This window comes from Penicillium samsonianum (genome assembly GCF_028829775.1).
Source record: "Penicillium samsonianum strain IBT 33392 chromosome Unknown utg000004l_segment0_segment0, whole genome shotgun sequence".
Lineage (NCBI taxonomy): Eukaryota > Fungi > Ascomycota > Eurotiomycetes > Eurotiales > Aspergillaceae > Penicillium > Penicillium samsonianum.
Window position 1 is genome coordinate 608,123 of NW_026643262.1, and position 16,284 is coordinate 624,406.

At 49.4% G+C, this 16,284-nt stretch overlaps 6 protein-coding genes across 6 annotated transcripts; 2 read left to right on the forward strand and 4 right to left on the reverse strand.

Annotated features, from left to right (window-relative positions):
- Nucleotides 1–322: 322 nt before the first annotated feature.
- N7471_007137 (uncharacterized protein) lies at nt 323–4,145 on the reverse strand (the record flags this gene model as incomplete). Its single annotated transcript, XM_057279856.1, has 6 exons — nt 323–1,261; nt 1,314–2,105; nt 2,161–2,885; nt 2,936–3,701; nt 3,793–3,935; nt 4,124–4,145. The coding sequence occupies 6 exons, from the start codon at nt 4,143–4,145 to the stop codon at nt 323–325; spliced, it is 3,387 nt and encodes a 1,128-aa protein (XP_057134116.1).
- Nucleotides 4,146–4,423: 278 nt separating this feature from the next.
- Nucleotides 4,424–5,943, reverse strand: N7471_007138 (putative flavin dependent monooxygenase; the record flags this gene model as incomplete). Its single annotated transcript, XM_057279857.1, has 2 exons — nt 4,424–5,810; nt 5,873–5,943. 2 exons carry the CDS (start codon nt 5,941–5,943, stop codon nt 4,424–4,426), a joined length of 1,458 nt encoding a protein of 485 aa, XP_057134117.1.
- Nucleotides 5,944–6,460: 517 nt separating this feature from the next.
- N7471_007139 (uncharacterized protein) lies at nt 6,461–10,585 on the forward strand (the record flags this gene model as incomplete). The annotated part of the gene is made up of 2 exons (XM_057279858.1): nt 6,461–6,862; nt 6,920–10,585. 2 exons carry the CDS (start codon nt 6,461–6,463, stop codon nt 10,583–10,585), a joined length of 4,068 nt encoding a protein of 1,355 aa, XP_057134118.1.
- Nucleotides 10,586–10,732: 147 nt separating this feature from the next.
- On the reverse strand, nt 10,733–12,459 carry N7471_007140 (DUF3176 domain-containing protein; the record flags this gene model as incomplete). The annotated part of the gene is made up of 3 exons (XM_057279859.1): nt 10,733–11,901; nt 11,957–12,123; nt 12,176–12,459. The coding sequence occupies 3 exons, from the start codon at nt 12,457–12,459 to the stop codon at nt 10,733–10,735; spliced, it is 1,620 nt and encodes a 539-aa protein (XP_057134119.1).
- Nucleotides 12,460–13,653: 1,194 nt separating this feature from the next.
- N7471_007141 (uncharacterized protein) lies at nt 13,654–14,157 on the forward strand (the record flags this gene model as incomplete). The annotated part of the gene is made up of 2 exons (XM_057279860.1): nt 13,654–13,662; nt 13,705–14,157. The coding sequence occupies 2 exons, from the start codon at nt 13,654–13,656 to the stop codon at nt 14,155–14,157; spliced, it is 462 nt and encodes a 153-aa protein (XP_057134120.1).
- Nucleotides 14,158–14,576: 419 nt separating this feature from the next.
- On the reverse strand, nt 14,577–15,940 carry N7471_007142 (NAD(+) diphosphatase; the record flags this gene model as incomplete). Its single annotated transcript, XM_057279861.1, has 3 exons — nt 14,577–15,280; nt 15,341–15,787; nt 15,844–15,940. The coding sequence occupies 3 exons, from the start codon at nt 15,938–15,940 to the stop codon at nt 14,577–14,579; spliced, it is 1,248 nt and encodes a 415-aa protein (XP_057134121.1).
- Nucleotides 15,941–16,284: the final 344 nt, after the last annotated feature.

Below are 16,284 nucleotides of genomic sequence, written 5' to 3' on the forward strand. Positions count from 1 at the left end.
AATGAAACAGCGGCACTTGCTTGGAGAGTACACAAGACTCAGATACTGTCGCATCCGAGACCCGCTTTACTCTCGCGAAACGAAAATCGCTCATGGGTAAGTGGGAAAGTCGCAATGGATGAAACGCCAAGAAGATGCAATGTCGTAACGAGCGGATGAAAAGAATAATGATCTAGCTAAAGTGATTGTGAAATGAAAGAGCAATTGCCCCATCTATGTATCGTGTCTAGACGTCATAGATTGGCCGTGGTGAGAAAAAAAGCGCGCCTAGAACATGATCAATGGCAGGTGTGGGAAGCACGGGGAAGGTTGAGTAATGTTCTCAGAAAGTTTCTGAACTGTATCGTAGGGCACTGCCCCTGCCCCCAAGACCGCCATTACCGTTACCATTATGACCAACCCCGGGGCTGGTCGGACGGCTGCCGGCCCACTTGGGGCTTCGTGGTTGAGTGCTAGTCGAGCGAGTCGATGGACGATTCTTCCGGATTTCACGAAGCTCATCTTCCTTCCTGCGTAGGAATTCGTCGCGCGTGGCAAGAGTTAATTCTAGCTCTTCGATTCGAGCTATATGACGAGCTGACTCGTCCTTCATGTGTAGTTCACGAAGTTGGATGGCATTGCTGTCGGCCTTGAGCTTTAGTTTCTCGTTCTCGGCGGCCAAATGGCGATTTTCTGTGCCGGACTGAGCGGCCGCTGTAGACGCAGTTTGATATTGCTCTCGGGTGTACTCGGCTTGGTTTTTCTCAAACTCAGCCTTGCGCTCAAGGTTCGAATTTTCTTTGGCCAGGCGGCGGATTTCCTCACGTGCTGTCTCCAGTTCAGCAGAACTGCCACCGCCATCTTTGAGTGCTTGCCTGGCTTCGTCGAGCTCGCGCTTCAGCTCTGACCGTTCTTCTTTCAAACTGGAGATGGTCTCTTTTTGTTTCTCGACGCGCTGTTCCAGAGTCGGCTTGGTCTCAGTCACGCGATCACGCTCTTGGCGAGTTGCATTGAGTTCGATCATCCGACTCTCGTAACGGTGTTGTAGAATACCCAATTCCTTCTCCATTTCTTGGACTCGAGAATTTGCCTGAGCAAGCTGAGCTTGCAACTGGGCCTTTTCACTTGCATGAATTTGTTTCATCTGGATAAGATTCTTTTCTAGTGATTGTAAATCGCGGTCCAATGTTTGAGTGGGAGGCTTAGTTGAGTCGGTCAACTGGCTGTCCTCTTGGGTTCCGACCCGTGCGCGCTTCGATGATTGTTCCTCGGGTTCCTCGTCCTGCTCCGAAGCATTAGTTGAATTCAGATACATCAACATGTAGTATACTTACAAGTGTGCGTTTCTGAGCCGGCGGCATTGCCTCATCAGATGAAGAGCTGTAGCACTCTAACTCCTCCAGGGATACAAGATTCAAAGGCTCAATGGTAGGCAATGGCCAACCAGCAACACTATCCAAGAGGTATCCGAGAATCTCTTCAGCATCCTCATGGACGCCGAGGGCATCATCCTGGAGATCCCCGACCTCGTCATGGAGACGGGCAATGTAGTGCACAAGTAAACGCAATCGATCGGGCTCCGGTGAGTCGGGCAAACAACGCTCGATGTGTTCACTTGTATTGGCGACAAGAAACCAGATGACGGGAAGCAAGTTTCCGTTTCGGGCATACGTTGTTCGGAGGTGCTGCATGGACGGGCTTTTGGGTCTAAAATACGAATCCAGCGCAAAGATAGCAGACGGCGGCTTGTAGAGTTCACGGGCGGTCTCACTGGAATGAATTCCAAAGCTGAGCGACCCCTTGGCTAGGGAAATTTCCAAGGTGCTGCCCATCTCTCCACGGGGTCGGGTGTATGCAAAACCCTTCCCTTGGAGATAACGCTCAAGAACTGCCTGTTTCTTCTCGTCTTGAACAGCAAGAATCAGATGAAGCTCGTGCGTACCGACAATCTCCATTAGATGACCAAGTAGGAGGAACTTCGCACTAGAGTATTCGGCCCAGGATGCCTCTTTCGCAAGGTCGGGGTCGGCGTCTTTCAAATGGTCGGAGATGTTCAAATCTGGATGGGTTGAAACATTGCTCAGCCGCGTGATGACCTCCCGCATATTTGAATGCAAATCCTCTCGCTGTGCATAAAATGTAAGCTATACGAATCATATTCAAGAAAGATTCTCCACTCACCTCAGGCTCAGAAATCTGAGTACTCGGTTGAAAGCTATCGAAAAATTGGCGTATGCTTGTAGCTGCATCTGATAGCACTCGCTCGTAGTCATCCTTCACACGAGAATCCATCGGAAGGGTGACGGCAAACTCAGATGGCCCGAGGTGGACTGATCCGGGCGCAACCACCTCATCCATGCCAGTGACGGTCAACGCGCTGGGATGGATAGTTTGGAGTGAAGGTTGACCCATATGGCCTCCGTGAGCTAGTTCCGAGGGTGGTAGTAAAGGTTCAGAATGACCATGGTGGACTGCAGTATGTGAATGGGAAAAGGAATCCGTGTCGGCCCTGACACTAAGCGGTGCAGTTGTTTCGGGGACAGACACAGGGATTGAAGCCTCAATATCCCCCACGGAAGATGGAGTTCCGACTGCGTTAGATGTTTGCGATAGCTCAGATTGGTTCTCTTCGCTGAGTTTGGCCCAAGCGTTGCGTATTTTTTCCGTGGGAGTGGACCCTGGCAATTGACCGTATCGGTCCAAAGGGGCATCGGAGAGAGAAGGATCCGATGGTTTGGGCTCTTTGTCTTCCATGTTTCCGGCAGATAGTTCTTCCACGAGATTAGAAGATGAAAGCACTGATTGAGTGAAGCCCACAGCACTGAGTTCTTCTGGATGCTGCGACAGATGTTGAAGAATCGTCTCTGGAATTGAGCTCAGATAAGTTGACTGGACGAACTCGCAGTCTGTGAAGATGTGAGCAAAATGTAAAACTTCATGTGGCATGTGAAACTACCTCTGGAGATGGAGCCACACGAGCCAAGAGGCTGAGAGGTCAAATTGGTGTGAGATGGGGTATTATCAAGTGGGAAAGAGCCGAGGCACAAGAAATCAGCTCCTGAATCTGGTTGCTGAACAGGCGTCTCGGCTATTTCGGAGACCTTGGAGCTCAGTCCAAGACCCGGCGTGTTCGGGTGTAAGTATTCAAGCAAGTTGCTGATTTCCGCAGAGTACTGTCGATGCGATGAGCATCTGTCAACCGAATCGGCCTTTGAGTCACAAGTCGGACCAGGCTGCTGCGTATTGACGTCGTCCCACTCACCTGGTTGCAGGTATTCAGGTGGAATAGATGACTCGGGGATGTATTCAAAAAGCGTGGCGTCGGCCTGCGAGCGAGAGGTCGTGGATACAGCCGCTAGGGGCGGAGAACAATCGGAGAGATATTGGGATGGAGAGGCGGTCCCGTAAAAGCTGCCCGAGACTTCAATGTACTGAGATTGAAGAGAGTCTACTATCTCTGAGAGGCCGGATTGTTGCACAAATAGCGATGAGGAAGCTCTTGAATAGTTGTCGGAGTCAGCGTCGCTCTGCTCGGTCTCCTTGTCGAAGGGCGTGTCCTCTGGGACTATGTTTGCTTCTGAGGATGAGGAAGAGACCTCGATGACACTCGGCGATTGAGTAATCCTCTCCCGTGTCGCTTTCCGATTTAGCTCGCTTGATCGCTGAGCTTTCCGCTTGTTCCAGACCTGTATAGCAAGCTCACTTGCGTTCTCTTTGGGTTCCTAAATAAACAAGGCAAGCATATTTGTTAGTCCAAGCTCGGCAAGGATCTCTTCGATGCTTTTCATATCCATTCATGCCTCGTGAACTCACCCAAGTTGGATCGTAAGGACCCTCCCAATCAATAAGATACTCGGTGTCTGTTTCACGGAGGATACACTTTATAGGCCACTCCTGGTCGTCCGAATCACTACCGTCGCTGCTTTCACTGCTATCGCTTATAACCACAGTTGTAGCTGGAGGCCGGTCAGTATTTTTTTCTGTGGTGACTATCGAGTTTCGGCGAGTGAGGCTGCTCTCCAAACATCATGCGCGGGCGATTGGTGTCGGGGAGATATTGGACAACATGACGGGGGTGAAATGAGAGTGTAGGTTCAATACTCAATATAAGCTCATATGAGCTGCATTGATCCGAGACACATACAATTTTCAATTCTGGGCAACATCTAACACTTCCCCAAAACACTGTGAAGGTATATGAAAGAGGGTAAACCCACGGCGCGACGGACGGACGGATAAGTGAGCCCGCTTCACGTGATAACGCTTATCGGCGATAGATCGACAATAGTTGGGAATAGTGACATGTTGGTCAACCTTGGAATGGTCATAGGCTTATATGTCTATGTAATAATTTAAACATGAAAAACTATTGTGATTCTAAATGATTTGGAGTCACCGCTAATGTTATAGGTATGGGCTGAATATGACCTTGTACCATAAATCATCACTGATCATCGTGTTGCCTCTTCCACTCTTCAAAGTTGAAACCAAGATCTGCTAGATTCTTGATCCCACTCTGCTCGTTTCCTCGATGTAGGAAAGCACGCCTGATATCTGGGAAATGGGCGCGCATCCATATTTCCCGCTCACCCCACCGAGTACCAAGTTTGCCTTGTCCGTTTTTAGACAGTCCAGGTAGTGGGTTGGCCTTTTCTGCCCAGTCATAGAGAAAATTGAAGTAGTCAGCATCCATGGGAAATGGAAGCAGGTGGAACTCCTTTCCATCTCCTTTGGCATCAACTTCAGAATCCTCCCATGCCTTCATCTCATCCTTTGGTGGGAGTGTGAGTCGTGCGGACCACACACGAGAGAAGACAGCAGCTTGGTTCTCAGCCATAGGGAATGGAATAACCCGCTGTGGAAGGACTGGGAAGACAAGAGTGGGATGCTCTATGTAAAACAACTGCTGGTAGACATTCATTGTTCGCCATCCGTGAGTCACAGCCGGTGGGTTGAGTGAAGACAAGAAAGGATATGAATAGAAATAGCCAGTGCAGAAAACAACAGCGTCAACATGTTCCTCAATGCGACCATCCGCAAACTTTATACCCCTGTCATAAGTTGTCGGAGAAAGAAACTCGACTATTTCCGGGCAGACGATTTTATCGCCATTTAGAGGTGTAGCCAAGTAGGATTCAGATCGTTGAGAGACCAAAAGTTTGCCTTGGCTTACTTGGTTGATCTGGGCACCAATGTCAAGCCCCGAGGCAGAACATCCTACCACAACCACTTTCTTTCCTTGAAAATGTTCTGGGGAGTTGTAAAACTTGGAATGAGAGATAGCACCCGTGTGTGATGCATCCCAGGCTTGGATTCCTAGGATGTCAGGTATATAAGGGACCGTGAAATGACCGCTTGCAACCACCACAGCATCATAAGTGTGGGTTGTGTCTATGCCAGTTGGAAGACTCTTGGCTGTTAGACTCCAGGTACTTAAAGCTTCATCCCTAAGTTTCACTTCTAAGACTTGTGTCTCAAATTGAATCATGTCTTTGACATCTTCGGCATATTCTTGGAGGTATTCTTTCACTGTCCGATGCTTGGGGAAGAGCTGGGCTTCCAATGGGAAGGCCTTATCCGAATAACGCATTAACTCCTTAGGGATGTTGGTTTCCAGTCTATCGTACAACGGAGACACGAATGTTGCCTCACGCCCCTCAGTATTATTGATCCATACTGGCTTCTCGACTGGCTCATGAGGGGTCAAATGTGGGATAGTTGTTGATATCCCTTTTTTAGACGAACTTGGACTGTAGTTCCAAACTCCTCCCACAGAGCTTCTTTGCTCGAAGACTTCGATTTGATCGAAACATTTCTCGGCCAGCAGGTATCTGCCCAGGTGAGTCGGTCAGCATTGTCATGTTGGGGGTGAGTTTGTAACAACCCCGCTTACTTGACTGCAGCAAGGCCAGAGGGCCCCGCACCGATGACAGCTACTCGACGAATAGGATTTGTGATTGTCATACTTTCAACGAGCTCTTGGGAGTTACAGGTCATCTATGTAGTTAGAATGCAAGTTGGGTTGCGAGATAGAAGCTGCCTCGGAGGATACCTAGCGCTTTCGCCATAGTGGAGCTGCGTTCTATAGCTGGTTTCTTACATATGTATAGCTTAGGGGTCATAGGGATGTAAAGAATATACAATATAGAGCTATTTCAATCTATTCACATTCAAAATTAGTAAATGCTACTAGTACCTAATGTAGTTCTACAATAAAATCGACAATAAAGGGGGTAATTTTAGTTTTCACAATACGTCAATTACGCCCTTCTTCTCCTGTGTTTACTGTAAGATTACCCGACAGAGCTGCAGCTTGCCCGAGGCTGTCACCTCTTTGTTGCACGAAAGGTTCCTCTGCATTTCTTTCAGCCACTCGGTCTTCTTTACTCGCATTTTTACCTCTTTATTTTATCTCAACTATTATTCCGGTTTGACATGTGTACAGCTTGACACAGCAGTCGGGCGTGGGAAAACCGGCGCAATGAATGCGATCGAGCAGTCTCCCGAGCAGTCTCCCGCGCCGAATGCTCTGGCGCATTTGACCAGAGTTCCGATAGCTCAGCTTTCTCCCGACCTTGAGCGATTGGCCAAAAAGTCTTTTCTTGCAGCTGTAGCACTTGTGTGGCCATACTCCTCTTCGACCAAGTCTGTGAGCCTTCTGTTGGCAGAGCCGGATTTCCGCCTGAGGGGCGCCAAAGGACAAATCAAGGCCACATTCCATGGACGCGTCGCAGAAAAGGTCGCGGAATCGCATATCGGAATCGGGGAAACCGTATGTCTCGCCTTGAAAGACATCAAGTTTGTCAGCAATGAAGGCGCCCAGCAAACCCCGGGAAGGTCTGTCGCGTGGGATGCGCACTTTGAGAATGGCGTGTCTCTCGAGGTATGTTGCTCCCGGACTCGGCATGTGTCTTACAGAGACTGACTCCTGCTCATCTAGATCCACCGATCTTCCCAATCCCCGTTGATAATATCGGTTGAGCCGCAAGTGACAGTACCGCATGAAACCGAACTCGCACCGCCTACAACTCCTAGTGGGAAATCAATCAATCCCGAACTCGACCTGCCTTCTAGTGCACGTCTCTGGGGATCACCGGTATTCCTCCAGTCTACTCGAACCTCACTCGGAGGAACAACCCGTTCCGCTTTCGATCCTTTTGCGGAAGAAGATGGATTTGTGCCAGGGAAAGGAAGAAAAAAACCGAGGTACAGCTTGCATAGGGAAGATTGGCGTGTTATCAATGAACCAGAAAGCCCTCATGATCAAGAAGCCACTGTGGATTGGGAACAGGCATTGAACCAATCTATCGATCAAGAGCTCGACGAGGCCGATTCGGCGAGTGAGCCTTCAGACGCCCCAATGACGGATGCTGCCCAAGCTCAAACATACACAGAGGATGCACCGCAAGACCCACTTGCAGTGTTTGCGAAGCCTTCCCTTGAATTGTCCGGGAGTATCCTTGAAAAACATGCCGGCGAGTCAAATGTTGTGTCTCATCAAGTTGATAGCCATGGATCACCTTTTCAGCCGCCGATGGATACACCGCAGATTCGACCCATCCCTTCTCCGGGGCTCCCGATCCCTTCGCCCCTTGTATCTAATCATGCTGGCTCAGCTGGCTATTTCCTGCCATGGACCGCGCCCACGCAGTCTCAAGAGATTCGACCTGTTCCTGCAGAGGGGGGCACCATAGCAACACCCGCCGTATCCCCCATAGAGACACATGATACCGACGCCATCGATTCCATTCACACAGAGACAGTGGAACCAGTTGATACGGATGTTGAACCCATCCAGCAGGAACATGTCCTCGATGCCGGTTTTGTCTTCCGCGATGATTCGGCCTATCCGGGCTCTGAAGGTTTACCGGAAAGACAGGAAGTTGAGATAATCAACTCTTCCGGGGCTGATGGATCAAATGTCGTTGAAGCTGACTTTATCAATACTACCGGCGACGAAGCTCAAATGTCAAATGGAGGAGAGCAGAAGCCTGCTTTTGGTGATCTTAACCTATCCCGCGACCATCCAGCACCACTTCTGGGCTCTGAAGGTGAATTGGGTGACTCCCCTAATGTCAACGCCGAATCAGCTGCCGCTCTGGCTGATATTCGTACCGAAAATGCCGTTGACGAAGCTCAATCGTCAGATGAATCAGATGAGGCACGTCTCATTGATGTCAGTTACCTATGGCGCGATGATCCAGCATTATCTTCACGCTCGGAGGAGGACGCGGAAGATGAATCACTCGAATCCTCAGAAGAGATCGAGGGATCAGATATTGCTCAAGCTGATCTTGGCATCGAAACTGCCAGCGACAATGTGAAATCTCCTCAATATCCGGGTGAACCTCATGACGAGGAACATTTTGAGCCAGAGACTGAGTCGGTCAACTATCCACAACCAGCCTCTACCTTTGATCAGGATGCGATCGATGCCCTCGAAAAAATGATAGAGGCTCGAGAGGAGGAACACGAAAGGAAGAGAGACATGGAAGATGAAAAAGAAATCGAAGATGATATCGATCGTTCATCCAGTCAAGGATACAGTGAAGAAAAAGATGAAATGATCAAGGATGAAGAAGTGTACTATGCGGAGTCAGTGGAAAATTATGATTCTCAATATGAATACGAGGAGGACGAGGAGGATTTCCCTTGTGATCCTCGTTTGGAATCACGATTGGACCAAGATGACTTCAGTGTCATTGAATCCAGTGGTGAAAAGTCTGAGCAAGAACAGAACCTGCCTTCGCAGACGGGAAACCATGAAGTAATCGTGCTGGACAGTGACAGTGATGACGAGCCCGCCTCCAATTATCCGGTAGCCCCAGCTTCGACGTCAGCAGAACGAGAGGATCACTCATACGGCTTTGAATCCGGACATTCAGCTGTCCCTCCAGCTACAGCCTATTTTGCAACCGATGTACAGGAATATCCAGAGCCGTGGTATGTCGAAGGAGAGGATGGCTATCACGGAGCCGTGGAAGAAGATTCCGATCGCGATGAGCGCCAGGAGAGCGAAGAAAGTGAAGAGAGCGAAGGTGGCGAAAAGCTCGAATACAATCAACAGGATGATCGAGTTCACGAGAGTGACATGGATGATGACGAGTCATCCCGAGACCACTATGCAACGGACCATCTGTCTGAAGTGACATCACCCAACCCTGAGCAGGGCGAAGATCAAGAAATGGAAGATGCGGAGCTCATCGAAGAAGCTGACAACAACGAATATCATGCTGCTACCAAACCTGGTGTAGAGATGGAAGTGCCAGTTGATCGGGATGCTGACGAGGGGCAATTGGGCAATGCTGATCCAAATTTGCTTGATATGCCTGAATCTCACCATCAAGGCCCATCCTCGGAAATTGAAAGTCATCCCGGGCAGTATCTCACTGGGGACGGACAATCTGATTTGCATATCCCTTCGTCTGTTGGAGATGTTATGACCGATTTTCTGTTGAGGCATGAACCGACTGTCGAAGGACCTGAGCCCCTTGGCGGTCGAGTCTCGCCGTCCGTTATGCCCTCATTTGAGCGACAACTCTTGACTCCAGACCCCACCCAGGAAAATGCATCCACGCGTGAACTTGTTCATGATATTGAACCTGAAACTTCAATCACGATCGAAGAAAATGAAGCTCCGACGGGGCTGGATGCAATGTCGCAGGCTGCTGGCTCCCCCGAGTCCGACCAAGACGATGGTATCGGGGCAGAACTCATTAAAGGCATCCAACAAGAGATCCACATTGACGGACAAGATGATGCCCTGGCTCCTTCGGAACTCGCTGAAGCCGCGGAACCCCCAGCAACACCCGAACCTAGCCGCTCTGTGGAGGTTGTGATCAGCGCTGAATCCCCAAAAACACCGGCAGTGCCCGTTGCACGGCCCCCAGGCCCTGACCGTAATGCCTCTGGACTACGTAGCAAGCTTTCTTACTTCGCCCCGCTTGCTACACTCATTGATCATTACAATGCTTTAGTCGATACCATCTCAATCGTGCACGAGGCTTCGCCGATAACCCGAGCCAAATCCGGTTCGAAAGACTGGTTCGTGACTATTCAACTTACCGATCCCTCCATGGCTGGCACGACTCTACGTGCTCAGATTTTCCGACGCTACAAAGCCTCAATGCCGTCCTTGGCGGAAGGCAATGCCATACTGTTACGCGACTTCAAGGTCCGGAGCCTCGCTCACACCGTGATGCTTGTCAGTGTCGATTCCAGCGCATGGGCAGTATTCGACGGTTCGGGCCCCGATGCCGAGACAAATGGTCCCCCTGTCGAATATGACTCGCAGGAACGTGCCTACGCGTCTGGCTTACGTCGATGGTACGATGAAGTTGGCTCGGATAGAGTCGCAGACCATATGCTCCAGGCAGCTATCGAGAGAGACAGCCAGGAGCGCGATATGACACCAAGCAGCCAAGTGCCAAGCGAGTCAGGGAGCCCAGATCCTAAGCGAAGCTCCCAGCGCAAACGCAAAAGCAATCGAAGAGTCACTATCCATGAGCTGCGGGATGGCACTCGTTATACCGAGGTCGGGTCCCCAAATAGTGGAAACAGCAGTGTTCACGAGTTACGGGATGGCACGTTGTATGCCAATATTTGAATTGGTCGTCTCGATATCTTGATACTTGACATGGCTTTTCTGTCACAATTCACATGTACATACGGAGTAAAACAAAAAAAGATCACATGAACAAGTCATGAAAAAATTTGCAAAATCTACCACACCCGCTCTCTATCTCCTATATAACTACCCAGACAGCACCATTTTGCCCTCACTTTGGTATAACATGACCCTCTCGGTCTCTAACACTTGATCATCTAGTGGCTTCTCGTTCTGACCATCCCTATACAGAGATAAGAGTGGCATCGTCTCATTCTTCCAAGTAGGAATCATAGCTTCGCGAGTCTTCCAAATGGTGCCTAATAATGTGACAAGGCCCAATAGCCACACCAATACCGGAAGAATGATCCACTGCCAATGGATGGAAATGTGAGTCTTATCCGACATTGCCTTGCCGGTCGTAGTAGCGAGGTTTGAAGATGGCGCTGTATCCCGAATGGCCTTTGACATTGCCTCAGCGACATTATCCATAGCACAGTGCATCTTCTTGGTAGTTCCACCGGGGCAACCAGTGAGGTTCGAAAGCGTGATAAACTGCATCAAATCGGCCGTCGCGTATTTATATTCGGGGTTATCGGGACTAAACGTGAAACCGAAATTATCGAGCCGCGCTCGACCGGCGAAGAAGTCCTTAAAGAAGTATTGTATGGCTTTGAGAGATGTCGTCGTTAACACAAAATCTTTGTTGGGCTTAATGCCCATCTCCGGTTCCCCCGGGGGATGCATATAGTAGGGTCTATGAAGGGAGTCTTCAAAAGACCCGTTCTTCGAGATGGCCAGGGTTTCTTGGTGATAGATGCCCCGAGAGACTGATGGGCGAAAGCTGTGTACAACAGGATCAATGCTGCATTCTATTGCCTGCCACTTGAACTCTTTTGAGAACGTGTTTTTCCAAGTGGTACCTTGTGGCAGGTCAACCGGGGCAATAAGTTGGATACGAGGTATGAGACTGGTCTTGTTGGTCACAGAGTCCAGCGGTCCTATAACGACTGGCGTACCGTGAAATGTATTCAACTGAAAAGCCGCAGAGAGATTGGAGCGGCCTCCAACGTAAACAGCGCACATCGGCTCAGGTGAGCCAGGTATCGGGTCGTCTCCGTCTTGATCACATTTGGTTTTCAGTTGATCTGTTATGTCCGTGCAACTCGCCCGCATTTCCAGTGTGGCAATTGGATCCCAGGTACAGTTCCCCGAGCTACAGGTGTACCGCGGAATGGACCATGGCTTCGACGAGTCACTGTTGAATAGCGAGTTGTAGATATTAGCTTTCATTTCCGGATCAAGATACCACAACCCTATGCACTTGCGTTAGCGACATTCAGATCAAAAGAATCCCACTCAACCTCTTACCGGTGTCCATTGGAGGACCAAAAGCTTCGTATTTAGAGTTGCTCGACACGACTGCAGTTCCTGAGGAATCGACAATGGGTTTGGGGTAGTAATGGATCAAATTTTGGACAAAAGGGTCAAAGGCGATGGCCAGGATAACGGCCAGACTGCCTAGGACTGCAAAATGTCTATATATCATAAGCCCCTAGTCAAGATGCGATCACGAGAATACATACATACCTTGCTCGTAGTTTCCAAAGCAAGCCTGCACAACCGTATATCCCCCGGCTGGCGCCATCGAAGGCACCCAGATCAACTAAGGGTCGGCTCTTTCGTGAAAACCACACCCACTTCAGCTGTCCTATTCCCTCGCTGATAGTGGATAAGATACACCCTTTCGAGACCGTGCTTAACCAGGAGATTACCGAGTTGAGCGACACTAATCTCCAGGCCGGTTGAGGACGATCATCATACTGTGCCAAGACCACAACGATCGCGACCAGAAGCCCCGAGGATAAGACCATGGCTAGTACCTCCCATATAAACAAGTTCGAGATAAGCTGCCATATGGATGGTTTTGCTTTGTTGTTTAGTTTGTTTTCTTGATCTTCCGTGTTGGGCACTAGAGGTTCATTTGCTGGTTCGGGATGAGGCTCGGCGGGGAGGATCCTGGGGATTGCGCGGGCGTGGTCGCCCCTTGGTCCGCATTTTGAGCAATTTCATTTGAATGTACACGGGACACAGGCGACTCTCTTGATACTTCTGCTGATCCTTGTGTTTCTTGGTTCGGGGCCATCTCGAAGATGTACTGGACGGATCAAAATGGCAATAGGGTAAAGGGGGGGATATAGTCCTGGGGTTTGGAATGCGGCTTAACAATGGTCCATATATGTAGATATCAACACGTACCAAATGGGTAGGTTTGCAAGGAGCAGACTGGACGCCACTTAATATTAAGCAATGTTGCGCTGGAGCCATCTCTCTCTTGGCATTTGGCCCCCATATTGGCATACAGCCTAACCTGCATGAGGCCATGCGGGGCTATGCTGGCGAGAAAGAAATGATGATCACTACAAGGGTCGTCCTTTCTTTTGGGGACATTTTGTCTGAATGGATAAGAATAGACCGGGCAAAAGATAAATGTTGTTGAATTCCCAATTGAGATGTAGAAAATTGCGAAGAGAAGATTCATGTCCCTGTTGCATTGCTGGACCCTTCTTGTCCAGGAGACGATCCCTGCCACTGCAATTTACCGCCGAGACCTAACCAAGTCAGCCCCACCTTTAAAACAAAAAGATTCACATCAGATTTCATTGTAGTCTCGCATATCCACATAACTATGAATTCAAGGAAGCTTGAGCTAGGTCCAATACATAATGCTTATAGAGTCACACCCGTGGACCTCATTACTTTGGAGGGATCGCCAGAGAGCTGATTCTTCCAAATTAAACAAGTGTTAAAATCGAAAGATCGTCGGAGAGCAAATACATACTAAACTAAAAGGGGTCTTAGCTTTTTATATTCATTCCGACTAAAAAGGCGGGATAGGAAGTGTGTAAAAACAGAACTAGTCCTAATTAGGTAGGCGTGGCGTTATTAACTACTCGGCCCTAATGCTTGGCCCAACAACCCAACGGGTTGTTGGGGCAAGGATTAGGCTTTTTGCCTCCACCTATTCAGTCATATTTCTCGTTGATATCTGCCAACATACATGCATCATGAAGGTGGTAGGTCGAGTCCTGACTACCTAGATAGTCCGCTAATATAAGGAGCACCATGGAAGGGGACCGCGACGCTACTACGAACCCGAAGGTCGTGAATTGGATTTTCTCGTACTTGAAACCACTGCCTACACTCGGTTTAAAGAACAAGGACTGTGTGATGGTGGGATTGTGCCAGACTTCCTAGATTCTATGAGGAAGTTTAACCCCACATTATGCCAGCCTCACTTGAAGAAGTTTCTAGGCGACGAATACCCGACTAACGCTATATTTCTTGAGTACATCGCCGGTCTAGAGATGATCACCTTGGAAAATTACACGCAGGAGCGGGTGAACAATTTCCTAAAGGGTATTCGCCAAATATATAAAGCGCTAGTGCGGCATAGGGATCCAAAACCACGGAACATGATGATCATCAAGGATACTCCAGAGAGAGTTGTTTGGCTGGGTTCTGATCGAGCGCACACGTACGACAAATATCAGGTCACCGTGCAAGAATAAGACCTCCTCAGGGAGGAGGAACCAATTTTCATGGAATTCAAAGATGCTATAGTGAGTGCGCCGACTATATCCATGGTGAACTTTTTCCTAATGCTCATCAATAGGCTGCCGATGTCATCAAAGGGAAGCTTGATGAAACATACTTGTTTTACTGCGGCTCATGATGCATAGTCTTTTTCCAAATGCGATGTGATGGTGATTTCCAAGGCCTGGAAGGTGTGGGAGAATCATCGAAGCAAGCATTTACTTGGAATTAGGGTATATGCTGTGAAAAGGCCCTATCAATTATCCATACGATGTTATTTTAGGAATAGGGTTTTCATGTAAATACTACCGGTGTTGAGAGATAGTAAATGTCTAAATTTATCAATGGTCTATATGGTGGTGCGCTTGGCACGGTCATCATAAGAAGCACGATTTTATATCTTGGCCTGCTTGTCTGTCGCAAAATACTCTGCGCTGACAGCAGCCTGGATCAGCTGATTGGCAATGGCCGTAGGAGGGGGCAATCGCAAACCGCCCTTGTATTCCGGACCAGCCTGAGAACTCAAGTCACTCGTACCAATGCGCAGCGCCTCCTCCACCTCCTCAATCTCAAACCACCGCGCATCCTCCAACTCAGGATCGTGTTGTAGAGAGATCGTCTCGTGAGCGACGTCACTGACCTGGGCAATAGCACCAATCATCAAATTGGCAGGATACGGCCAAGGCTGCGAGGAGTGGATAACAACGCGGGACAAAGTGACGCCCGATTCCTCCCACACCTCTCTCCGCACAGCATCCTCAATTGACTCGGCCGGCTCAATAAATCCAGCCAAGGTGGAATACCAGCCCGGCGGGAAGCGCTTGGAACGCCCGAGCAGGATCCGCTTGCCGTCGGCGGAGACCACTGCCACGATGATAGTCGGATCGGTACGGGGGAAGCAAAGGTTTGACAGGGTAGTACGGGTATTGCACTCTGGCCGCTCTTTTGCCTTGCCTTCGGCTACTCGTGCAACATCGGTCGGCGGGCATGCACGCTTGGTTCCTGCATTCACGGCCAATGTACGGTGGCCGCATGTGCCACAGAAGGTGTTGCGAGTGTTCCAGTCCATCAGTGCACGTGCCTGTGCATATATAGCAGCTATCCCATATTGATTAGTTCCCTCTTATCGATCTAGAGATTACGATCGCATCTGCATACCTTCATCTGCGGAGAAGGACATGACAACTCGTGCTTGGAAGAAAGACAGTCCCTTCGCCTCCATGGCACTGATCACATCCTTTGCTGCAGTCTGTTGCTCTTCAGCGCCCTTGGGGGTCACATCGACTGCGAAATACGGCGTGCCAGAGTAGTTCTTCCACGCCAGCCCTCCTTCCTTGCGACTCTCGTCCAGTCCGAGGAATATAAGGGTCGGGTGTGTCTTGCGCGAATCATAGCTCTTGATCATGTCTGCCTCGGATGTATCGAAGATATCCTGGGGCACAAGCTTGCTAACCTCGGCATACTTGGCATAGTGTAGCTGCGCTGGCGACGGAGTCAAGGGCGCTAGGTTGTTCAAAAGTACAAATCGGGTCGAAGGATGCTTCAGAGCCGTAGACAGGAACGGGTGGTCGGAGCGCAAGAACGATAGACGGTTGATTGGAGAACCTGCAAACGCTTTAGCTCTACTATGCCCCATATACGAGAATTTAAGACATCCTTACTGGAAAAGTAATTGACCGTCTCTTTGCCGAAGTGTCGGGACAACATGGAATCCGCGAGCATATGAGCCGGGGTGGGGATCTGAGGGGTCGTGCTCATTCTGTAAGAGCTAGGTTGCCAACAATAAATGTCTAATATGGAAAATATATCAACAAGAAAAATCTCACTCAATATTGGATCTATATTTAAGATATCAACAATGTGGAATCCAGAATAGACAGCCCTGGAGGGCGGGCAGGCGGAGGAATCGGATTATGTAATCAGCGGCCAACCTCGGGATGTACTCCGTACGGAGTACAAACGGATTACACGTTTTTAGTCGGAGTTAAGCCGACAATGCCAAGGTAATTATATATTACAGTAATTTACAGTCATATCGTTACTAGCGAAGCGGGGAACCTAAGCTCCCCACACACGTGACCACATTCTTTTGACTCTTATCG